At 43.2% G+C, this 26,098-nt stretch overlaps 1 protein-coding gene across 2 annotated transcripts in view; it reads right to left on the bottom strand.

The window, feature by feature from the left end:
- Window positions 1-26,098, bottom strand: part of ME3 (malic enzyme 3) — a 128,196-nt gene that overhangs the window by 19,219 nt on the left and 82,879 nt on the right. For both annotated transcript variants that reach the window (XM_069808438.1, XM_069808439.1), the window contains exons 4-6: window positions 21,164-21,239; window positions 15,855-16,016; window positions 12,804-12,907 (exon numbers count right to left, since the gene is read on the bottom strand). In XM_069808438.1, the coding sequence (XP_069664539.1) occupies window positions 12,804-12,907; window positions 15,855-16,016; window positions 21,164-21,239 (342 nt within the window). The remainder of the gene's footprint in view (window positions 1-12,803; window positions 12,908-15,854; window positions 16,017-21,163; window positions 21,240-26,098) is intronic.

Here is a 26,098-nt window from a genome sequence, read left to right as displayed (position 1 = left end):
TCAGACTAGATATAAAGAAGAAATTTTTTACGATGAGGGTGGTGAAACACTGGAGCAAGTTGCCCAGAGAGGTGGTCGATGCCCCATCCCCAGAAACATCAAGGTCAGGCTGGACGGGGCTCTGAGCAACCTGATCTGGTTGAAGATGTCCTTGCTCATGGCAGGGAAAAGAGAATACAGTGCAGAGGGGTTAAAAATTGCTTTTAACATTAGTCTATATTTATTGTGTGCCATCTGATAGCTCCTACTTTATGAAGTATACTTACTCCCCACTCTGCAACGTCAGAGTCCAGTAAGCCCTCTCTAGGTAGGCAGATGCAAGCATGACTGGCCATACTGGCCAGAAAGGCAGCAACTTCTTGTTTACTGTCCTGAAAGGAGCCACAAAAGAGCCCTGTGCAACATCCCTGCTGTATTTGCACCACAACTGTCACCCTGGGTATGGAGGTTTAGGCATGGATTTTCCAGAGGGCCAACAGGCTTTGAAATTCAGCAGGATCTAGATGCTCAGGTAGAGAAATGCCAGCTTGCCATACTTCAAGGGGAAAAAAAGCCCTAGAAAAGGGACTGGACAACTGCTCCCATTGGTTTTATGACTTTGGACAGGACAAATTCTTTCCCACACCCTGTATGACAGGCCACATTCAACAGCAACTGGAGCCTATTGAATTTTCGCATTTCTTTTTATAAGATGCTCTTAAATTGTCCTCACTGTGCTGCTAACTGCAGTTTACACCAAGTATTTGAGGGACAGACTGCTTATGCACTTTAAGCCTCTCCACTGCAGATTCTGGCAGCTATCAGGGAGATATCCAGTATCAAAATTTCTTCTGAAATGCTGAGCAACACTCTGAAAAGCAATAGATGAAGATTCCCAAGTCTCTTTCTCTCTGTAAAGTCTAGGAAGTCAAAATGAACACTGTGGATATCCAAGGAATTTGTCAAAATAAACAGTACAGAAAGTGCCTGTGAAAATCAGTTTTCTAATGGACGATCCTCTTATTCATCGTTTGAATGTGTAAGGAAAACGTGGTTAAGAGGGAGATGACACACCATCCAGAACATCTGCTAACATCTCACAGCAAAGAATTAGCAAATCTTTAAGCAACTTCAGTTGCTATAGAAACTATTTCTCTAACACCAGTCTTATTATTTATTTGTATCACTGAGGAAGTAACATTACTGATTTGCTTAATAAAATCAATGATCTCAGCCAGCATTAATGTATGTGTGACCAGCTCTCCAAAGAGCATAAGGGTAGGTGGGTGGGTTTCCCTGACTACAGACTCAAACTTGCAAACGTATTAACCTGAACATTTTTTTTTCTCTTTTGAGCACAAAATTCTTTCCTCACTTCACATTCGTGGTCTGCAGCATGAGAGAGTGCACAGTTACTTCTATTTATTTTTGTCTTTGATAATTTCTTATTAAGCAGAGCACAAGGAAAGTATGGTGGCCCATAAACACTTCATTTCTCTTCCTGTCCCTCAGTATGACAGGACAGTGCTGGAATGCAAACTCTTTTCACTAAGCTATCTTTTTGAAGATTGTTTTCTTTTTCTCTGCAATATGTCTACTGAGCTTTTTAAAGTATAAACCACATTTCTGAGCCTATGTGAGGCTTTGCGTAATGTGAGAACTGAAGTTTTCATTAATGAAGACCACAAATTGGTCATGGCAAGACCCTAAGACCGGATGCTTTAAATGAAAGAACCAAATATTTCAGACTTACAGTTAAGGATGGGAATCTTGGGATGATGATCCTACTCCTCAAGGACTACCTACTTTACTGGGGTTTTGAGAGGACTTTAAAGAACTTGAGCTGCTCAAAGTCACTGAAATTAAACACAAATTAGGCAGCTGACTTACTGAGCTATCTTAGAAATCCACCAGTTAATGCTTACTGCTCTTTCCTAATGGTACTTTGGTGGCTGTGTGCAATGCTCCATCTTAGGATGACCTGAGCAGCGTAAGGATAAACTTAGCAAGGAGTATGAACAAAACAGCAGCTGGGGCCATTTGCAGTAACATCCTTGTGAGTATCAACATGATTAGTCAGTTCTACTGTCCTTTCCTCCACAGCACAGTAACTCAAGATTTGTATAACCTGTTTCATCCCAAAGGAATTCAGAATGCTCTACAAAGAGTGTTTGGGTAGCGTCCAAAAGTAGAACGTAGCCAACCTGGGACTTGAGCACAGAAGTGCTTTAATATGCAGCAATGCTAAAAAAAACCCAGCTCGGGAGAGATGGTGGAGAATACTTGTTACTGCAAAGGGAAAGGGTGGCTTGAGAGCTGCTACTTGTACTGAAATTCAGCCAACAAAATGCGGCACAGAATGGAATTTCTTCCACTACCTTTACATACCAAAAGGCTGGCTGTGTAACACCCAGCTAGACAAGCTGCGCTCTCAGACAACACAGAGAAAGAGGCACGTCCAATAGCAACTTCTTTGAACTAGTCTAAGTAGAAAATGGAAGTAGATAACATCTCATGAGATGCCTCTTTCTCCACAGTCTCTGTGAAGACAGACTAAGATGACCAACTTATATTTAGATGTCTAACTTTAGACACCTAAATTAGAAGAGATAATCTAATGTTATCTAATTATCACAGCTGGTTAGGAAGATCTTAAATATATGTCATGCACCCTAGGTCACCGGCTTATCACCCTTTCAACTGCAATGCTTTGTTGTCCTTCAAAGCCTGTAATTTCTTTGTTGATCTTCTCTATAGAAATTGCCCTGCTCTGTCCCTTTTGTATGGTAGCCAAGTGCTCCCCTATCAGGGTACATGGAAATACTTGAGGATGGAATGAACTATACGGGCCAGTCTCCCCCCATCATAACATTTTTTAAATGAAAACTGGATTTTGACAAAACTGATTTTGCAAAATTGTTGTGCTTCATTGGAAACACTGTAGTTCCCATGAAGAAACCAAACTTAATGATTTCTTTTTGAAAGAATCATTTTAGTGAGGTATGCTTTTGTCTAACCAGCTAAGAAATTTTGCTCTGTTTAACTTACGACATCTGACATGAATGCAGTCCCAGTTAGTACAGACATGCTTGCTGTCTATAGGTGCAGAATGTCTCTTTTTAGAAAAAATGATTGTAAAGTGAGTATTTGAACAAGGATTTCTGAAGTCAGCCTGCCTCGCTTGTTGCCAGTTCTCATAGATTCTTCCATGCTTCTCCCGATCCATGTGACTCATCTAACTTTCAGCTCCAAGCCTGAAGGAGAGTTTGAAGCCAAGAGCCAAGAGCAGCAGGTCACATCAGGACTGAATGTCTTCCAGTCCAGGAAAGGCACAGCCAGCTAAGGTTGGCTCCCTGCAGTAATCTCATCCTGATATTGTCAATGACATCTTCCCTAGAACACTCTATCATCTCGGCATGTGGGACATTAGTAGTTAAACACCCAGGATCTAACTGCCTTTATCTAAAAGGAAAGCTCAGATGTAGACTATCAGGATTTCAGGTCGACAAGGTACATTGAAACAGAGCAAGTGCCGATCTCCAGTTTGGTTTCTTCCATTCCCCAGTTCTTCCCCCCCTTTCAAAAACGGAAGGTTTTGGGTTTTGACCCAAAAAATGGAGCTTTCCCCTTAGCATAAGTAATTCTTATATTTGCAGGCTGTGGAAAAGGATATTTGGACAGTTCATTTCTGTATCTCTCTGACAGAGGTGGTTTTGAAAGAATTCAGATATGCTGGATAGAAAGGGAGGGGCTAAAACAACAAAGTCTTTTATGGTCACTAAATATTATCCAGGGTAATGTCTTAACACCCACCCCTCAACCACTACAACAGATTCACACTTTTCAGCAAAAATTATACCTTTTGGAGTTACAAGCCAAACTCTGCTGTACTGGTTTATTGTATGGCAGGTTAATGTCAGGTGCAAACTCTGATATCCTTTGCTGAAGGCTCTGTGTGTTTTCTTCAGATAAAACATTGAATTTAATTTCTCTCTAAAAACAGTTCCTCTCTTCTGTCTTGTAACTGGTGACACTACAATAGTCATTATTTAATACCATCACCATGTCTCCTGGTTCACTGTTGGCTGCCAGACCACCATCTGGGGACCCTGTTCTCTACCATCTCTGGAATTAATTTAGCCATTTTATAGAGTTGGAAACAAAAAGATGTACTTTGTCAGTTCTTCCTCATCAAAAAAATCACTAGTCTTTCATGGTAAAGACTATATTGCTGTCTCATTAGTTTGCATATTTTGGGGTTTTGTGCCACAAATAACTATGACCCAAATTATGGCTTTCTCTCCCATACCTTGCAAAAACCTTCCTGTAAAAATGGCCTTACTGGGAAATGCTTTATAGAATGGTCCCATACACTCATTTTTGTCTGATCTCCAGACCTTGCATAGCAAATTCTGCACAAACAGGATTTTTAATGAAATAATATGCTATTGATCAAAATAATAGTATAAGACTGTCACCCTAATGAAGGGTGCCTCTAGAAGATAAACACATACAATATTACAAGTCTGTTGTAAAGATTACCACCCAAAAGTATTTATTAAGAAATTATTCCATTTCCTGGAAAACAAACAAGTGTAGGATTCACGCTCTGTTTATCACTGTACTGTTGTTCCAGCACTGTTACTATCAAACTAGAGCTACGCTAAATCTCTGGGCTGTGCTAACAGGAAAGATGCTGTTCTTAGAGTCTGTATCCCCTATAGAGGATGATGCACATCTCTCTTGGATGAGCATGAAGTGTGGAACAAAGGAGCGTAAATCCCAGAAGAGGGAGGCAGATGTTTTCCTGATGACATTGCTTTTAGCTTCGTTATTTAGGAGACTTCTCAATTGCCTGAACAATCTCATTATGCAACTTGGTTCTTTCATCCTCATTTGTATGTACCTCTTTGAGTTCATCCAGCCTCATTAGGAGCCACGAGGTCAGAGAGGAAAAAATTCATGAGGCAGCAGTTACCATTTGAGAAGCATCTGACCAAAACTGCACAAGTCAGAACTTCAAGGGTGGCCTGAGGACCTGTGCAGTGCCTTTGCTGATCAGTATCAAAAGGGCATTTTTTTTCACCATGAGCAGGGAGTATAAAAAACTCCTACATGCATGCAAAAAATTGTATTTGCAAGAAGGTCCAGTTCCTTTATGGAAAGAATCACAAGAAGGAGGTTCCAATCCTTGTCTGAATTGACAATTTGTAGCACTGCTTTCAGTCATTCATGATATAAGAATCTGCTTTGATGCACTGCAACTCCTACTCATAGTCTTAGATAAAACCACGCAGAGAACCACCAAATTGTCCTTGCCCCTGTCCTTGAGTTCTTCTTACTGCTGCTTGATACACTGGCAAGCAAAGTTCTGATTTCCAAGAAAAATGAAATCTTCCTTAAAGGAGCCCGTCATCAGAAAAAAATGACGCTTGGCAAATAATCAGCATTTAGGATTGGAAAAACAAAGTCCATTCTAGGAAGCTAAACAACACTAGCACCTGCGTCTGGCCAGTGACCCAAGGCCATTGTTACTGTTAAATTGTTAGCGTGATCCTTGGCAGGCTTCTGGTCAGACCAGCAGTACTCTGCCATACAATTCCTGGCCACAGTTTAAGGGTCAGTTTGGTCAGGCACCTCCTCAAGAGGCCAGCTGAGAGCTGCCCTGAGGAGAAGGACTTGGGGATACTGGTGGATGAAAAACTGAATATGAGCTGGCAACGTGCACTCGCAGCCCAGAAAACCAACTGTAACCTGGGCTGCAGGTCGAGGGAGGGGATTCTGCCCCTGTACTCTGCTCTGATGAGACCCTCACCTGGAGTACTGCGTTCAGCTCTGGGGCACCCAAATTAAGAAGGACATGGACCTACATGAGCAGGTCCAGAGCAGGGCCATGAAGATGATCAGGGGGCTGGAGCACCTCTCCTATGGGGACAGGCTGAGAGAGTTAGGATTGTTCAGCCTGGAGAAGAGAAGGCTCCAGGGAGACCTTATAGCAGCCTGCCAGTACCTAAAGGGGGCTACAGGAAAGATGGGGACGGACTCTTTATCAGGGAGTGTAGTGACAGGATGAGGGGTAATGGCTTTAAACTGTAGATTTAGATGTGATATTAGGAAGAAATTCTTTACTGTGCGGGTGGTGAGGCACTGGAACAGGTTGCCCAGAGAGGCTGTGGCTGCCCCATCCCTGGCAGTGTCCAAGGCCAGGTTGGATGGGGCTTTGAGCAACCTGGTCTAGTGGAAGGTGTCCCTGCCCATGGCACGGGGGTTGAACTAGATGATCTTTAAGGTCCCTTCCAACCCAAACTATTCTGTGATTTTACGATTCAGAGAGAGAAAAGGCAAGTCGTTCCCATAGTCTTTGCAAACTGAGTTTTCACAAACAAGAGTGGAAGAAAACTAGGCTGTTGTCTCATCTGACACCAAGGTTGACTCAAGGCACAGAACAAGATACGTTTTCATCTACATTAGAAATAGAGACAGCACCAGCAATCTTAAATAAGCAAACACTGGTGCCAAGCTAAGAAGAGGGTTAGATGGAAAAAAGTACCTTTGTTCACCCCATGCTACTGGAGATCCAGTTCCTTCCCACCTCTGAGTCTGCTGATAGCCCAGGTGGCAGCTCTGGTGTGGTTGTTGGGCTCTTTGCAATGGGCAGGGTTACAAAAAAGCATAAGCATGTCCTAGAAGACCAAGGCTTTTGTATTGCCATTCATGTCTCAGAAATCTCACGTTGGGATTGCAGTGCTTGCATGTTTGTATATGTTTGTGGCCAAGAAGAGGAAACCCAGACAGGTAAAGAGATAACAGCAAGACAAGTTTACTACTTGGAGGCATGGGGCCAGGCAAGTGCACCGTTGTTTACAGGGAGAGCTTACAACATTTGTGTGCTTACAGGCTGCAGACAGACGTTACACTTAACATCAGAAAAAGCCTTTAATTCCAGAGAGCTAAGAGGAAGGCAAGTTTTCCCTTTAAAAACCGACAATGAAAACTAAAATTTTGATAAATTAAAGTAAAAGTTGACATTCTGGTTCTGAATTCACTGAAAAAAACCTTCAAACCCTCACTCAGCACTGTGATGTGATTTAATAGCACTATTTATATCACTCATTAAATAGTTCTAACAGTGTAAAAAGGAGAGATGAAGAGATAAGTTAGAAAACAGGATCATATCTTACTTCATTTTGAAATAGAAATGTAATAAGTAAGGTTCATTGATTGCCAGGTTAATCATAGCGCGTTGAAAGTTGGACCCAAGGATCCACATTAGAAGTCATGACTGTTACAGCAGATGTAGCTGTTATGATGGTTGTCATGACTGAGACAAAAATGCAACTGCTTTTATGCTAGAACATGTGTTTAGAGCCAACGGGTGGTAGTTTTGCAAAAACTTGTAGCCTTTTGTATTGTAGCCAATACAAAATCTAGAACTCTGGGTCCTGGGTTTAGAAATCCTATGCCAGGGAGCTGCATCATGAACCCAACAGGACCCACTCCCTGCCTCGCCATCACCTTAGGCTGCAGACTCTTTCTAACGCTGAGTAGGAGTCTCACTAGGTTTCTGCCAACATAAATACAGCCACCATGCTCTGAGGCATACAGCCTGCTGTGGATTCACTGAGTGCTAAGTCAATGAAAGTGACCTTTGAAGCAAAAAGATAGCAGGAAATCCCTGAATCTTGCATGACTGGAAGCTGGGGGGTATGCCAAGAATTGCATGCTGGCTGTTCTCAGTCATATGCCAGTGCATCTACTATGAGCTACTGTTAGAGACAGAATACGGGGCAAGATCACACCAAGATCAATCACAAAGTTCTTGGAAAAGATCCTGAAAAATCATAGTCAACCTTCATTATAGTCCTTACAGCAGAAAAAAAAATCCCAACTCTTTGCGCACATATCTCATGATTTCCTAAAACCAGCAGTAATGGCTGCTATGGCCATTCCTGTGTTTTTATGCAAAATGACATCATCCTCCCTGCAGTGTGTCTGAGGAAAGACTGCAGCTGGAGGTACAAGGCTTCTTAAGAGCATGGCATAAGCAGGAGATGCAACTATATTAGTGCTGACCCACAGATGTAGCCTTGAGCTACCCTCTGATAGACAACAAGGAATGGAGCCACACCACCTGCCGTCCGCACGAACTGATCTTCTCCAGCTACATCTTTCTACACCAGCTGTGGTTTAGGTGGAAAGTACAGACAGAAAGCCTATGGCAGAGGGCTTTTCAACATCCGTAACCGCGTTATCCCAAAGGATTTGAAGGCAAGGTAATAAAAGTCCATTACCACAGTGATCCTGTAGCAGCACATCTGGAGCTCAATCATTCCTCAGTAGCAGAAAATCAAGCTAATAAAACCTAAATATTGTTCTTCAGATATCACCCAGTGGCTAAAAGCAGATCACAGGAGCTGGCTGATAAGCTCATCCCACATCAAGCCGGGATAACGGGCAGCCGGGTGGCTCTTCCCATTACCATCACTTTTCCCTTCTGGATGGTGTCAGAGTCCCTCTGGCCATGGTAACTGGGGTAGACAGGCAAGGAGAATATCCACCTTGTATTCCCATGAAGGCTGGCGTCAGTCTATACCATCAGCCCTGCCAGGGCACTGGTGATGCTGTGCAGGTCTCCTAACAGACACGTAGATGCTGAGGAGGGACTTTGGGTGTTAGCAGTATTATGCCAGGGCTTTGTGGAGGCCAGTGGTGCCTAGAGACTTAAGTCTGGTCTTTCATGTTCAATTAGCCAAGTTAACTACAGCATCTGAAGAAATAATATGAGGGCATCTGTACTGGTGATTTTGTTTCCAAAAGGTGCTGGCGAATTTGTGATCCACGGCCCTGGAGAACTGCTGGAACAGAGGCAGCTTGTTTTCAAACAGGCTCTGCTTGTTGGAGAGCACATGGGACCTGACTTGCTATGTTTGTGGGTAAAAGTACTGGGAAGGGATTAGGCAAAGAGGAAAAACAAACTCAGCAGAGCTAATTTCCTTCTTTTCCCATTTTGAGAAACTGAGTGCTCGATCTCTTGATATCTTCTGTGCTCTGCCATATGGCACAGGCTGATAGAAAGCTTCTGTTACCCTGGTCACCCTGTTAATAAGCACTGATGGGAAAGGAAAGGGGAGTGAAGTTATGACAGCTTAATGAGGCTTCTGCGACACGGTTACTGTAGCTGCTGGGCCGAAGCCCTTCAGAGCCCAGAGAACATGCCCCAGCACAACGCATCTCCCATGTAGTTTTGATTTCAACCTTAATTTGTTCATACAGGCAAGCCCCAGAAATTCTGCGGGTTAGTGCATTTATGATCCTTGGACACTCTGGGTAAATGTTTATTCCAGCCTACAAAAATGTACCAGTTCAAGAATAAGACTGACTTGCCCTTTGCCGTGGTAACCGAGGAGAGGGAGAACTGAAGCAGTGTATTTTCCCATACAAAGCATATTACTCATTGTGAGAAAACAGCAATTTGTCAGCCTGCTTCATTCAGTCATAGGCTAGGCTCAACAGGCCAAATTCTGCATGTAGTTGCCTCCCAAGAGGAGCAAAATGCATAGCTTGGAGCTCTTTTTAACAAGAGCTCAGTCATTTCATGTGTTTTAGGTGAAAGAGTAATGAATGGAGGTTTAGGCAGCAGGAAAATGCAGAAATTTATCCAGCTGTTTCAGAAAGGGCTTTTCTTTCTAAAATTGCCCAGAAGTCACACTTTATTTCAGAATACTGTAAGTGCTAACTCCGAAGCCTCTGACACACTCCTTGTTTCATTACTAGGTGGCTATTATGAGACCAGAAGCCCTTTCTGCCGACTGTAGGGGTCTCCAGCTATAGAAATTTCACATCTGTTTGATATTATTATTCCATTAGAAGAGTAAATCTTCACTCCCCTGGCTTTCTTGTGGGCTCTGACACATTCCACTTTGGTGACAAATGTCCCTTGAGCCAGCAGTGATTTGACAGGGTGGGAGGTACTCCTGCAGAAGAACTGACAAATGGTTTCCATGAGAAGCTGAAGTACCCTCAGGAAGCAGACAGAATTTCTGCATGAACATCAAGCTGAAAAGGAAACCCCCAAATTGCAAGAGACTTGTGGCAACCCAAAAGGTTCCTCCCCAAATAACTGAATTTGCATGGGACATTATAGACTTGCATAAGAAACCACAGCAGACTGAAGATCGCAGCAGTTCCTACTCACAGGTTTCCTCACACATGGAAGCAGGCTACAATAATACAGCATTTCTTGACCTTCTGAACAGTTTCTGCTTCCTTTCGTAACAGAAGCAAGAGCTCCTACTGGGTTGCATCCAGTCATTCCAGTGGAAATTTGAGACCAAATGAATCTGTTTCATATAAGTTTGCCAAACCCAGGCTGATAGCAGGATTATTCACCAGCCCAGAGCTCACAGAGGATCACACTCCAACAATGCTTTAAAGCATGCTGGTGGTCAGGATGATAATATAGGGTAATGGCTCCTTTCACTCAAGGACCTCCATATACTTTACAGATGTGAATGGAGGAGTGCAAAGTGGAATTTCCCAGCCCCACTTTGCAGAGAACATCTTGGGGGCTTATTGCATTCAGGCAATTCATCTGGGGTAAGAGAAATAGAAAGGCTGGGACAGGGGCCCCAGGAACTTGATTCCCGGTACTTGGATGAAAGCATTAGACATGACATCACCTCCTCCCAAGATAAAAGTTCATTGTTTCATGGCTGAGTGTCTTCTCCCTGCAATGTGGAGATTAGCTCATGTAAACTAAACACAGGAAAATAACAGCAAATCCTTCCTTTCCAGCAGCAAGCACAGAAAAGGCAAATTGTTTTTCTGGCCCTGTCACTGACATCGCAGGAGTAGTAGGTGCAATGAGCTTTACATTTAACACCACAAGCATAAATCTCAGAGCCAAATTTATGATGGCTGAGACCATCATCTGGGTTCTCATTCTGTTGTTCCCATTCTATCATCAACACCAAGACTCCAATACCCCTGTGGTCTCCTGGCCAGAAGGAAGTGGGACAGTTTCCTTGAAGGATTAATTAGTGACTACAATCAAAACAAAAGAAAAACCCACAAATCAACCCTGACAGCTCTTAAATCTTTTCTACTTGTACAGCCTCTTGTGATTTCCTAGCTGTGTTTTACAAGCTTTCTAGCTTCCAAAAATGTCTTCCCCCTAGATAACCCACAAGTGTCTAACATAATACTACACTGTTATCAACTGACATTTCAGTCAAGCTTTCTTATCAAATATAAAGAAGGACAAACAAGAGCACAAACAGAAAATTCTCTTCTCTGCAGTCACCCTTAGGTATTTTTAATCCAACAGGCAAGGCAGTGTTATTGTGTTCATATTCACAGATATAGGGGCTATAGGACTGGCTGATAGCAAGTATCTTTACACAGTGAGTGGGCAATCACAGCTGGGTGGGTTGATGTACTGGCTGGCTGTCATACAGGATATGTCTACACCATGATGCTGAACAGCAAAGGAGAGACTCCTGTCCTAACAGCAGCATTGCATATGCACGGAGTGCAGCACAACACTGCACAGAGCCACCGCATCAACAGATGCTGAAATTCTCCATGACGCACTCACCCCTCTCAAAACTCGGTTCATCAGCTGTGACTGAATGGTCCTCAGCATTTCAGCCCCTATTTCCTACATCCCTCCACCCACAGCCAGCTGGGCGGTCAGGCCGTACGTAAAGATATGCTCCTCAGTGGGCAGGTAGGTGTTGTCATTAGACACTGGACGTGATGCCTCCCACCTCAAGGCAGACAGGATGAACGGCGAGCTGATGACACACGTACCACCCACTCCCTTCCACTTATGCAGGAACACACACACACACAGAGCCGGCTGGAGACACAGAAAGAGGGACGATCAAACATTGCTCCTTCAGCTGTGAAGAAAAGACCCTACAACATACAGACAGGCAGCAGCCTATTAATCAGGCACAGGCCGCAGCTCTCTTCCACTCCTTATCAATATCATCTGCTGCTTTAGGAAAGGCAGAAAAAGCTGCTTAGGAGCTTGGGGCTTTCCAAATATTATTATTTTTTTCCTTAACAGTTGTTCTCACTTTCCTTCTTATGGTAACCTCTCCAGATAGTCAAGGAGATTTTAATATATTTCTTTTTTTTAGAAAGAGGAACTCAATGCAGTGCAAGAGATGCACATAGAGCACTGAGGTTGTGTTTCTGCTCTTCCCATATCAAACTCCCTGGTACATCAGAGACCTTCTATCCCAGCTAGTAAGTAAGAATAGAAATATGCACTTTGTCTGTCCCACCGTTAAAAAGACAATGCTTATAAACCTGGCCTTCTCACTTTGCACTTAAAGCCAGCAGGGAAGCTCCTATTTTTAACAAAGCGATAGACAGGCAGTCTGCAGACTCACATGGACATCAGCATTTAACACGCCATTTCCATTTAGATGATTTCCTTCACAATGGTGAAAGTAGAAACTTCCTTTACAAAATGTAAACAAACCAAAGTTTAGATTCTGCCTATGCTGAATGAGGCTCATAAATGCATGATGGAGGCCAGATACAGCCCACAGGGCATACGTTTGACACCTCTGGTCTATATGGACAGGAAATGGTTATAAATAGTCAGTCCCATTTCAGTTCTCTGAAGACAAATATTTTTGACACAGAGTGCTCAAGTACAAAGAGTCATTTGTAGACCACCCAGGAGACTTGCATTTAAATGACCTTTCTTTGCTTGGACGATCAATTATATTAACATTTATTTCATGAGTTGCAACATTTGTTCTTAAATGGAAGCAGCCCAGAGGAGCCATGTATATAATCCCACTTACTTGTTGGTAACTGCCTGCATAAACTCATCAATCAGTTCGTCGTACTGTTTCCCACGAACTCTCTTGTGTTTCAGTCCAATATAGAGTGGATCACTCAGAAGAGCCTAGGACACAAAGCAATTCTGTTGACATCTTCTCTTCCATGGATGGACAGAGATTTATGTCCCAGCCTACCCAAAAAGTTTGTCTGTTGTGGTCATATTAATTTTACTCACTATGCAGTGAAGGCCAGCTCACACAGCTCTTCCCGAGCAGAAAGTGTTTCATTAAGAAGCTACGGACTATATTTTTGTGTAAATAAAGTTGGAGGGATGTAATGCTTCTTGACTACTGTAGGAAATGGAGCTCTGCATCCCCAGAACAGCTCTACACAAGGCTCCCTGCCAAGGTGCCTCACTCCTAGTGAATAAAACTGACCTTGCGTTGGAGTGTTTACTGTTCATTCAGTTCTTAATTTTGCACTGAGGTTACCAGGAAAGCTGTTGACCATTGCTTTGAGCAATGAAGATCGCCTGAAGTAGCTTGAAATGACGTGTCATATAGGCTTTTAGGTGACAGCCCAGAGTTGACCAGAACTAGCGATGAGATGCCAAAATGTTCCCAAACCCTGCACCTACCTAGCATTCACCTCAGTTATCTGCAGGTGTCAAGGCAAGGTATTTTCATACAACAGATTAGTTTATTTTTTGGCTCCTCTAGGAATATAAAAACAGGCCATTCCTCCAACCAATCCAGCAGGTGTTAAGTCAAGACCCCTAAGCCACCTAAAAAGGACTAAGTCAGCATGGAAATAGCATATATTTTAGGAAAAATTACAGGACAAACAGTGGCAGGAGACAGGTGGGCCAACACCTCTGTGAGTCACTGCAAAGCAGCTCTACTTCCCTTCCAGCTTCAGGAACTGAATCATCCACACGAGAAGGGGACAAGCCATCTCAAACCTATTGTCCTGCAGCCATAGGGGCCCTAAATATTGGCAGGCATGCTAAAATTAGATCTGTTTTTACAGCCACAGCTGTTTTCCCTTAGAAGGAAAGATGAAAGAGGTTTTCCTCTAAGTTTGATACATTAACTCTTCAGGGCCATGAAACAGAAAGCAGACCCATTTGCGTTACTTCACTGATTGCTCCTTTAGCACCATGGCTCTGGGGCTGGTTCATGGAGTATAAAATTCTCCCATAGGCAAGCTGAGAAATGCCAAGCTCTGAAAAAAGACTAATTTGCTGAAAGAATATACAAAATATTATGGGCTGTCAGAAAGAGAAGCTGGGAGTTGATGCTAAAAATATAGTATGACTGCTGTATTTACTCCACTCTACCTGAGGTGCCTGTGTTAGCAACACAGTGCCCTTAGGCTCACCATATATTAACAGGCAGAGATGAACTGGATGAACGCCTACAGGGGGTGTCTTTCTGCATTGATAAGAGTTTAGTCGTGGGGCAGGATGCTTGTATGACGTGCTTAGGATTGGGTTAAGCTGGGTTTATGCACATGAGAAAGCCATTAAATAAATAAAAAAATTATTGATATTGTAAAGAAATATATTGTTTATATGGCTGGAAAACAGGAAGTTCTACATCTTAATCCCAGCTGTGGAAACAAGCTTCACAGAGTTGCTCCTGGACACATATGCTACACTTGATCTTGGGCAGAACAAAAGTCCCCAAGACTGACTCTGGGAGTCCCTTTCTCTGACACCATCTGACCCTTGGAGATGCCTAAAAATCACTGGTGCCACTTTGGATTTTAGAGTCCCCCTGGATGCTCAGATAGAAAGAGCAGCTTCCCATGGGAAGGGAAGCACTTAGACGCAGGTCCCTCTGGAGGGGGAGCTCCAGCTGGGGGCTCGAAGCATGCTGACACTTGGTGGTGTGCAGACCAGCATGGAGGAGAAGGAAGAGATGAAGGAGCCAAAGTCAACTACAATGCTCTGTTGACTGGAAACTCCACAAAGTGAGAGACTGAAACTTAATTCCTGCTTTAGCCTCAGAGGGCCTGAAGTCAGAGATCCCACTTTTCAGGAAAGACTGCGGATCAGGCTGAGATGAGCACACCCTGTATTCCACAAGTCCATGAGAGGCCACTATGCTAAAGGGATAAAATAATCCTGGGACTAGAGACCAAACAGTTAATTGAGAATCTCATCCCAGATGTCATCTGTGGCCACTGATTTTGTTTTCTTTCATTCTTTTCCAAGTGTCCAGTGTGAGACACTTGGGTCTGGAGCGAAAGAGCTGCAGAAAATCTAGCCTTCCAGTGAGCGTAGGCATGTCTGAAAGCATCGGCACTCGTTCGTCTTCATACACAAACTCAAAGCTCTTATACCCCAGATTTGTTATTTCTCTCAAGAAACATGTGTTTGGTTTACTTGGGGTCAAGTGAGGCACAAGTACATTTTACAAAAATGGACAAACCCAGGCCCTCACAGATAACTATAGGATATTCATTTTAAAAAAGACATCCTCACAGATGTCCATTCTGGCATTGCTAAAATGTTGCACTTCGGCCTTTCTGAGCCAGAGTCATAAGGCAAAAATCTGCAAACAGATGCAGTCCTCTTGTCTGGTTATCATGTGCAGTAAAGTGTGCAATCTGACAAAACACTGGAATTAATCATTCCCAAAACACCCACCAGGGATTCTCCATTTTCTGGAATACAGTCACCTCCACGCAGACACGAGTATCTGCCTGTTTTCTCACAATTACCAGAGGAAGAATAAATCTAGGACTTCCTGTACAAAATCTTTCAACTCACCTTGTCATCCTGCAAGTTCGAGCTGACCCTTCAGCTCCAACTGGCAACACTCTGAGTCTTCTCACCAGGGGACCATGAGGCTATTTAGTGTTTATTTTAATGCCCCATAAGAACAACAGTTCCTTGAGCATCAAACAGGAATGAAACCTGCCTACATCCCTGCAGTGCTGGTCTAGCCATCGTCTCATCTTGGATGTCTCTGGCTTTCCCTCCACATTTAGGGAACTGGCTCAGATAAGCATTAATCTCAATCCCTTCTCCCCTCTGACAGATTTATGAAAAAAGGAGGTCTTACCTCGTTGTCTGTGCCAACATCCAGCAGGACAGGGAGACACTGTTGCGGGTGAACTCCACCACAAGCTGTGTACAAAGCAAGCTTCCCCACTGGGATACCCATGCCATAACTTCCTAGATCTCCTAAACCGAGAATCCTCTCCCCATCCGTCACCACGATAGCCTAGGAGGATCAAAAGAGACTGTTGTATGGTGTTGCCAAGGCAATAGAAGCAAAAGCAGCTCCACTGCCTTCACACCGATGCCATTTTGCAGTTGCATTGTGCAATGGGTATTTGCTCCTTCTACATGATCCCATGTTCATTAGCTGTTAGTGATAAAGGGCTCTTCATTTTTTGTAGTGGAGATAGTGTGGCTGATGGGTAGCTGCTTGCAGCATGGGAGAGGAGCAGCTCTGCTTGCCAACACTTCAATTCACTTGTAGAAGAGCCCAACCACCACAGCTCTTTGTGCATCCTCAGCTGTATAACCAGAAGCTGCGCAGAAGAGATCTGGCCTTGATTTTTCCTTTCTTTTTTTCTGGAAAAAGAGCTCTGTACAAAAGTGTTCATGCTTATGAACTGCATCTGTGGAAGTAACAAGCTTGTGTCTTCACACTGTTGTAGAGTAGCTGTGGAGTAGCCAACTTCAGATAATCAAAACAAAACTCATTGTAACTGGGTCCCGTTGCTTGTGGTCGCCTGACTGCAAGGCAGGTAGACAGAAGCCATCAGCATGGGCAGCAGCATGGACTGCAGAGAGGCTCCCACTCTATGTGTTTAATATTAGACCTTTTTTCCCACCCAGCTGGGAGTTAAACAGTTGCCATTTAACTCTTTGTGCAATTGGCCTTTTGCATTTCGGCAATACTGTAATAAGCCAACTCATCAAAATCTCTCATCCATATTTTTCTGTTTTTTTCATTACTGTATTATTTCTTTGTGACAAGAAGGGAAATAAAAGCCTCCTTAATGATGTCCAAATTAGAAGCCTAAAGCTGAGCTGTTCAACCTGCACTGTACATCACTGAGACCTCAGGAGGCAAATGACCAAGCAGATCTGACTAAACTTCCCCATTTTTAGGTTAGTTTTGTCCCCAGGGTCCGGCATCCTTTGGGGCAGTTCTGAAATCCAGTAAGAACAGGAGTATACTGGTGTCCAGTCCCACTGTGGGAGACAAGTTGTAAACACGATAACAAACGTCAACTTTCAACACTGTCCCAGCACTTCAGAGAACAGAGTGCTCACACCAAATACTTTATCAGACTGTGGGGGACTCAAGTGCACAGTCTAGCTTGGATTTCAAAGAAGGTGACTGCAGAGAAGTTCTTTATTTGCTGATCTGCAAAGTTAAGGCTAAACTTAGGACATACACATGCATGTGCTTTAGTGAGAAATAAGAGAATGGGGGATTAGAAGCTATCTCAATAGATGTACTTCCTTGGGGAGGGGGTGGGTAATAAAGATACATTGGTTTACTACTGTGATGGAGAAGCATCTCTTTGTTTAGGAATGGAATAGACCTCTCGCTGCACTTTCCTATTTCAGGAAGAATCATACTCATCTGTTTCAGTGTCCTTTCCCTGCATATTTCAGATGATTAAAGGGAAAAACCATGGAAGGACTTAAATTTTTGTGCTGTAGCTTCACAATGAACAACCAAATGCTCTTATTCAGCATAAACTATATACACATCCCAAGGCTATTTTCTCCCTCAACATAAACCACTGTTTGTAACAGCAGAACAGAATTACATTACATTACATAGTTCAGGAATAAGCCTGAGGAGAAACTACAGATACAGAGGACTCATGCATCTATTCTGCTTTTTACATCTATTTTGCCCTCCAGCGTAATAGAGACTATTTTGAAATGGTCCTGCTATATGTAGAATACTTGGTTTTCTGCTGTTGCCAGTTCCTTGTCAGTAGGAGTTAGAATTCCTGAAAGAGAACCTTCAATGAAAAACCTAGTAAAACTAAAAGGACTACACACCTATCCTTAGGCTAGAGGTTGAACAAGCCCTGCCACCAGAAATTCACAATCATGGCAGTGATACACTTATCCGCCTCCATTTTCTAACATTTTCCTATTTGTTTTTCCTTCTGAGTCAATGTGAAGTGTTAGTGATGGGTAAGTCTCTTTTTGGGTGGGCTCCATCTGTTTCTGGGTGTGTGCTCACTTTACCACACCCAGATGCAATTGGGACTGAAAGGCAGTAATGGGAATAGGGAAAGCAGCAAGCATATGCACTGCTACAGGTTCATCCTGCAACTGATGCAAATTAAATGAAAAGGAGTCAAAATCCTAACTATGCAGAGAATCCCTTTTCTAAAAAAAGAATTCATTTCTAATGAACCAAAATATTGCTCTGAAGCACAGATCCCCTTTCATCCAAATAAATAAGTGTTCTCAGGCAAGTCTAAAAACTTCTCGATAGCACTTACGTACCCATCACAGTCTTAGATGGGCTGCACTCTGTAGGTACCAAAGCTCCCCAAGATAACACTGAAAAATACAGGAGAACAGAAAATACAGCACGGGAGACTACAGACTGGTGTCTGTATCAGAGAGAGGAAACTGGATTCACATTTGTTTGTGGCTCTTCAGATGTAAAAAACAATGAAAAAAAAAAGCACAAAGTTTTAGTGGGTACCTGATATACAAGCATATTAAAGTAATGTTGTTAATTGCTCACGTTCATGTGATCAAAACTCAACAAACAGGCCGTTAATCTCTGGCTGAGCAGGACAGACCCTTCTAACCAAACCACTGGTTTAACAACTAGGAACCTGTTTTCTACTTCCAGCTGTGCTACAAATTTTCTTGATGACTAGTCAAGTCTTTGGCTAAAGGTTAGGTGTGCAGTTTAAGCCAATCATCTAACCAGTTTCTAAACTTCTTTGATAGCTGATGGGGAGAGACAGAAACCTCCAGAGTGCATCTCCTCCCTCCAGCAGCTGTTTTGGGAAGGGATGAAAGGGGTATTTCTCTTTGAAGATGCTCATCTCCCTCTTCATCGATCACTGCAGAAGTACTCACAAACTGAGATTAGACACCGAGTCTTCAGGCAGCTGATGTTAACTGAAATGACTCTGGACCACAGGCTGTATGTAGCTAGCCCAGTTTTGCAATGCCTAAGTAGGAGACATCTGGCCCAGCAGAGTGATCCAGAGCACTACGCTGGCCTCCAAGCTGCCAAGGCAACGCAGAGAGGTGAGTGCCACTGTTGGCATTCCCACTTCTCTCTATTGATTGCACGAAGATGTCAGCCTTTACAGGAGGAAACAACACTCTGCCTTGAATGCACCAACAGAAAATGCTAGATGGAAGGATGAGTCTGAACAGCCTGTATAGCAGCAATCCTGATGGGGATTCAAGATGCTGAGTGCACTTCTAGGGTGAGCATCCTATGGAGGGAGGGAGGGAGGGAGGGAGGGAGGGAAGGAAAGTAGGAAGGCCAGTCCGGTAGCTTGAAAGGCAGTAAGCTTGCCTAGGAATAGGAGATATGGTTTCTAGATTATCCTCATTTTGGGGTGGTTTGAACTCTGCCAGGATGACACTCTACAACACCACTATCCTGCATGATTCTCTGCATTCCTTCTGCTCTAGTTGGGCTATCATACAGAAAAGAGTATAAGATTCAGGAACCAGAGAGACAATTAGCAAGGGGAATCACTGTGGAGGGGTATCGACATTTTATCCAATGTTTCTTCATGGCAGGATTCATTAGCAACCCTGGAAGAGACACAAAAACCCCACACTCCCATGTGAGTATGCTCAGAAACGGCTTCTTCCCACTCATTCTGCTTCCAGCACTCTGATTCTTTCAGGAGGGGTGAAGGTGGGGCACATCAGAGCTTGGCTGAGGCTTTGCTAAGCTAAGCAGAGCACCCTTCCAGCCCTTCCAGGCAGAGGATGCAGGCCTGCGAGCCAGATTTCCCATTTCCACAGTAAATGCTGTTGCCACGAAGCTCTAAGGAGCCACAAAGCAAAAGGTGGGGCAGCACCTCCAAGTATTTCTCCACTGTCTTTAATGGGACTTACTCTTGCTGGTGTTCAGTGTGGTCCAAGCCTTTTCAAAAAAACTGGGTCCCTCCAGGGACTTAGGTGCAGTGCACGTGCCTCCCTACTTATCTCAAAATCTCAAGTGTTCCAGTGCCTACTAGTTCAGGCATGGAGAAGTCTGCGTACAAACACACAAGGAACCCTGTGGTCCAAAACCACGATGCTGATGAAATTAGCTGCCTTTGTAGTCTGGCAAACCCAGAAAGCATATAGTCTGAATCTCTTCCATGGACCACTGCCCTTCCTATGGTCTGTTTTGGGTGCCAGAGGGGGCTGTTTCAGCAACGGTCTCTAATCTTTCTGTGCCAGTTTCCCCATCTGCAAAAACATCTCTATTAGCCATAAGGAGTTCTGCTCACAGTCCTGAGTCAGAAACAAACGGAAATACTGAGATCTTTGGACAGAGGAAGGACAAAATATCTAGTTTGCATCTGTTCTCCATGGTTCGAAAGACAAGGTTATAGGAATATGATTACTTTTTCTGGAAACATGATAAATTCCTTTTTTTTTTCCCCTTAGAAACGTAAAATGCTTGCAAGATTTTCTCAGCTGCCAAACCTTTCTTCCTGGAAGAAACAGCTAACTGATAGGGGACCAAAGCTCTGTCAACAGCCAGGGTAATTCCCAGGCACGTGTACTTTCCGTCTGATGGAAGGAGGTGACTGGCAAGACCTGTCTCAAGTGTTGACTTTTTTTCATGCCAGGGACTTTCCCCAGCCCCAAGCTCTAGTGAAAAACACTTCACAAGATCACTTTTTGGGTGGGGTGTCATTAATATTTTCAGCTACTGTATATCAAACATTATTTGCTGAATTGCCAGTGTTCTGGATACTGCATGACTCACTGGAATTGGGAAGGAGACCTACAAGCAAGTCAGTTACAGAGATATCTTAAAGAGCTTTGGTACATCTAACAAATTGCAAGTTAGCCACACAATTCTTGAACACACATATCTTACTTCTTCACTAGGACACCTATTCTGTACAAATTTATTATATGCATTTTTTATTAACCAAGGTCCTGCTACTTTGATAAAGCTGTTCTTGACCACATACACACATGACAGAGTCTCTGAAGCCCAACCTGGACTGGAAAATGAAGTTAAACTGAAGTCTAGCCTGGAAACCCTGAGGAAGGGAATAATTCTTCGCTTGTCCTTTTAAATAGGCAACTCTGTAAATAATGCCAAGCAGTTCCATTCAATAACCCATTTTGCACCCAACTCCCTGTAATTTCCCAGGTCACAGAAGACATGCCACATACCTTAATATTTTCTTCAGGCCAAGAGTTTAGCATTGTTGCAATATGGCCTTTGTCATGGATGGTGATAAACAACCCCCTAAGAAAGGAATAAAAAAGAAGAAAAATAAGCCTTGTAATAAAAATAACAACTCTAAGATAAAATAAAACAGGTGAAACCTGAAAATGCAGGGAAATGAGCTGCTAAGCACAAAACCAGGTGATTCACTGACATGGAAATGAGACCTCAAGGGACTGCTAATAACAAGTTAAATTCTCATTTCAAAACCCCAAGGCTCAAGACCCTTAATGGCAACTTCACTCAACAGCCACTGGTGTTGCACATTTCACCCTTGTGAAATGCCTTTGCTTTGGGGAGCAAACTCTGCCTTAGAGCAGAAGAGCTTTCTAGTTAAAATAATTCTGGTAAATGCAGGGGAGGATGATGGTTTTACCATAAGCCTTGTTACGTGTTCTTTCCCAGGGAGCTTATTGCTGGCCATTCAAACAGTGAAAGCACGATCCTTCCCACCCAATTGCCAGTGTCAATGATGTGGATGGCTATTGCAGAGCTAGACATTTTGGGTCTCCTCTCTAGTCAACAGAGCTCCAACTGGATCTGATTGGATCAATATTTGCCATGGCATTTGGTTTGACCAAGCCAAACCTGCCCTTGCAACACTGTTTTTTTTGTGAATATCTGACCCCGGTTTTTGACATTTGCATTCACCAAATGAAAACCACCCAAAATCATGAGAAGTGAAACAGAAAATTAAATGTTTGAATGAAACCTCAGTATGAAGTATTTACATGGACAATAGCATACCTGACTGCACTAAGGTTAATCACTTCTCAACACAAACGTCTTCAAGATTTAAACAAAAATGCCTTCTTTTTAATAAAATTAGGAAGTGAAAGACAGCATTCTTGAAACATGCTTTAGACTTGTGCTTATTTTTCTCCTCTTTGCTGTTATTACCAAAAATAGTATCCTTAGCAGGGATTCTTCCAATACCCAGGATAGTATTATTCCCATTGACTGATCTCTGCTCAGATATTTTGGGATTTTTTGAAGCTCCTTCTAGGCAGAGCTAACCCTAAAGAAGAAACCTCCTCCATACCTGTCTCAGGGGAAATTGCTTATGTTGCTCACAGTGCTCTCTAATCAGCACAAATCAAGGGCTCTAACTTGATAACTCCTCTTGGCAGGAGGCAGCACTCATTTTCCTTGCCTTGTTATCTGCTCACAAAAGCAGGAGTTGTGCTGCTGATTAGTATCAGCTGGAACAACAGAGAAATGCATTTTTGCTGCTTACATCTCTCTACTATTGCTCATCCCCAGTAAGTTCAGATCAGGTCATGGTTTGGGGTTCTAATGTGAAATGTTAGCTAGAAAAAGTCTCATTTTTGGTAGGAGGCTGAAAACAACCTCTATTGTAAGTCTATATGAGTGATGAATAATCAAACAACATTGGGCTGCTCTCTTGGGCAAAGACTTCTCTCACAAGACTCTTCTAGGGGGCAGATATCTTCCCACAGTTAACTGTGGGAATCCTAATGAAAAAGCCCTTCACTTTGAAAAGAAGAAAAATAAAAGTGCTGACTTCAACACTGATCAATTCACAATCACACAGAAAGATCAGAAATGCAAAAAAAAAAAAAGGAAAGTAATGGTTCATTTATCTAGCATAATTCTTTAAAACTGTGCCCAGTACCCAATGAACTAATCACATATACATGGCCTATCTCAAAGGCAGTATTCACAGATGTTAATCTTCATAAAAAAGGGGTACTGTACTGCTGCCATCTACATTTAGAAAAGAGTTATTAACCAGGAATTAAAAGCACAAATTAGAAACATCATAGCAGATACTTCAAGTTATGACATGCTTTTAAAAACAATGCTATTGTTTTAGCGTAGCATTTTTCCATATGTAATAAAGACACCTATTACTTAAGTGTCTAGCTGCGTGCCTCAGATGTTCACGTCTCTTCAGTGCTGAAGGGAGCCCACCAGCTATTTAACCTTTGAAAGACATTCAGTGCTTGCAGCAGAAGATGAAACCCAACTGTCTACCCAGCGCCGGTCCTGTGGCTCAGTGAATTGCTAGTGGTTTCATACAAAGTGGAGAGAGCAGACACCCATGAGCTCCTGGCTCTGACCGTTGCCTTGGGAGGGCAGTGAGCTGGTTTCCAATCCCTGCTCTGGATCTGGCAGAAGCGAGAGTCCAGCCTGGGTCTTCCAAAATCTGATGACTGCTCTCTGTGGCTGGGAGAAGGGCTTTCATGGCTATCACCACGACATGTTTTGTCTGAGAAAGGACTGGCTTGGCTTAGATAGCCAGGTTGGTGGCTGAGAACCAAGCACAGAGAGGCAACCCCTCAGAATTTGTATTCCCTACCTTACACATATTATGCTAATTTGATGTTAAGCAGGCCCTCCCATCGAGTATGCTGACTTCTGTGGATCCTTTTCTGAAAACAAAATGGCTATGACACACATTCACTCTCCCTTCAGGCCATGCCACGGACCACGTCCCTAGTCCTAGCTGCTTATCTCTGCTGTCACATGCATAGAGCAATTCAGGTGAAAAATTGCTCTTTCCTTTACTCCAGGCAAAATCAGATGGCTTAATTTAGACTAACAATTAACACACTAATGGCACTACCAGCTGTGGAAAGGAAACCTTCAGGAGCAGAAATGGTGACCCACCTGGGGAAAGTGAACTCTCTCACTGACACAACCACATCGTGAAGTGAGCACGTATCTGAGCAAGCCTCATATTTCCCTAACACTTGAGTCTGAGAGCCAAGGACCCAGTTTCAATAAAACACAAAAGTTTCCAGTGCCTTTAGGCACCCAGCTGGAGCACAATCCTGAACCTGGTCCAGGCACTGTGGACTCCATCAGGTGTTCAGGCAATCAGAAGAGGATCCTGGTAGTGGTGAGCTGGAAGTCCCTTTGTAGATCGAGTATGAAACGACCAACTCTGACAGGCAGTTCAGTGAGTTCACTGTGTTTTTAAGAAGATGTAAAGGGAAACCAACATACATCAGACTTTAGACTTGGGGGTCACTACTAAGTCCTCATTTTGAATCATCCCCAGGAGAGATGTGCTCTCTCCCCTGATGATAATGGTCACCCACAGAGATGAACTGGCCAACTTACCTGTCAAAATAAGATGCCTAAAATTGGCAGAGGGTTAATCTTTCCCCAAATCCCTTCTGCAAGGCAGGCAGAAAGAACAAACAAGCTCTGCAAACTGAGTCTCAGCAAAAGGTTTGCTGATGAATGAACACGGAGGAGTAGCAGCCAGGTTTCTCTCAAGGGTACACAAATTATAGGAGAAGTAACAGGAGCAAAGAACAGGAGCTTTGAGAACAGCAAGGTAGAGCTCTGAATACTGAGAGGGAGAGGTTGATCTATTTGGACCAGTAGTAAATAAGAAATATCCAAGTGACAATAAAACAAATTAACCTGATTTTTCGGAGGAAAAAATGCAGCCTAAGCATTCTGAAGAAGACTCACCTGTGCCCAGGATCCTGTCATTCTACATGGGCTTAGTTGTTGTATATCTTTACCCCCCCCCCCCCGAGAAAAAGCTATGCACACAGTTAGCTGGAAGCCAAACACACATGCATGGGGGCAAAAATACAAGAAATCGAGCTTAGTAAAAAGTAACTGCCCCAGCAATGTCAAGCCAGAATGTACACACTCTACCACTATTTCTGGCTAAACAGTAACCTTTAGAGAGCTGTTACCTTTGGGGGGGTAATTCAGAGTGCAGAATGCTCCAACCTGCATTCATTAGGGTTTCAGAGCTCCAGTCTCCTATTCAGCCGTTAACATCACAGGTTTCACTACAGTTGCCTTTAGTTAAGGTGGAAGTCAAACTAGATTTTATTGCGCCACTGAGCATGTCTGTAAGGTTCCAAAAAACTTCGAGGAGTGTTACAACTTCATAATTTGTCACTGAGACAGTATTTCTATCTGGATTTCAGCAAGTCAAGTCAAGCTGCCTGAACTGGATTGTAGGATCCAGCAGACTGCAGATCGTCAATGCAGAATCTGTCAAAGGGGTTGGATATGTTCACCTACACCACACAAGACCTTTTCTCATCCCTAAGACAGGGACATTTTCTTTTCCTTTCTGATTTTGTTCTGGCTGAGTTCATGGAGGTGCTCCAGAAATTATAAAGCTACACACCTTACCATGGAAAGGATCCTGCTGTGGTGCTCAGTACTGGTTAGATCTTGGCCATGCTGATGGCATTTTGAAAGACCCACAATGAAGACAATGCCAGAATTGCAAGGCTCATTTTAGAAAGAGTTCGGGGACAAGGAAGACAGGGCACTTTTGATGCCCAGAGGAAGCAATGCCAGACACTGGTGATGTTTTTTTAGAATAACATTCATTTCTTTTAGGTATTTGGGAAGGAACAAATTCTAACATGTCTCAGGTATTAGGAAACCAAAATATTCTTTAATGCTTTTATTCAATGAGCGTTTACTTCTTCAATAAGGCAAAGTAGTGTTCCCCTTTCTGATCTTTGTGGTTAGCAATGCTGCCTTGTGAGCTATTTCCCCTTAGACGAAACAGTGTACAATGGAGCCAGGAGTGCTATCTCTAAAGCACTATTGTTTATTTACAGAGCATGTGCAAAGCTTCATTTCCCAAAACCCAGAGGGGAGTGAAAAAGATTATGCAACTTCTTTCCTCACAGCTCCAAATCTCTCCTCACTTCCCTTCTACCCCAAAGTCTCACTCCTTCTCCCGAATAGCTTTTCCTTGGCAATTACCAGTGGTTCTGTGGCTGTGTTTGCAACCCTCCCGGTGTTGTCTCACCCCACTTTTCTAGCCTACTGCTGTCCCTGACATGCAATCAAGCAGAAATCCAATGCAATCAATGCCTTTGCTTTATTAGGCTCCATGTAAAACCTCTTTGGCCAGTGCTGTG

The sequence above is a fragment of the Haliaeetus albicilla genome, chromosome 20 (genome assembly GCF_947461875.1).
Source record: "Haliaeetus albicilla chromosome 20, bHalAlb1.1, whole genome shotgun sequence".
Taxonomy (NCBI): Eukaryota; Metazoa; Chordata; class Aves; order Accipitriformes; family Accipitridae; genus Haliaeetus; species Haliaeetus albicilla.
This window is presented reverse-complemented; position numbering and strand designations above follow the sequence as displayed.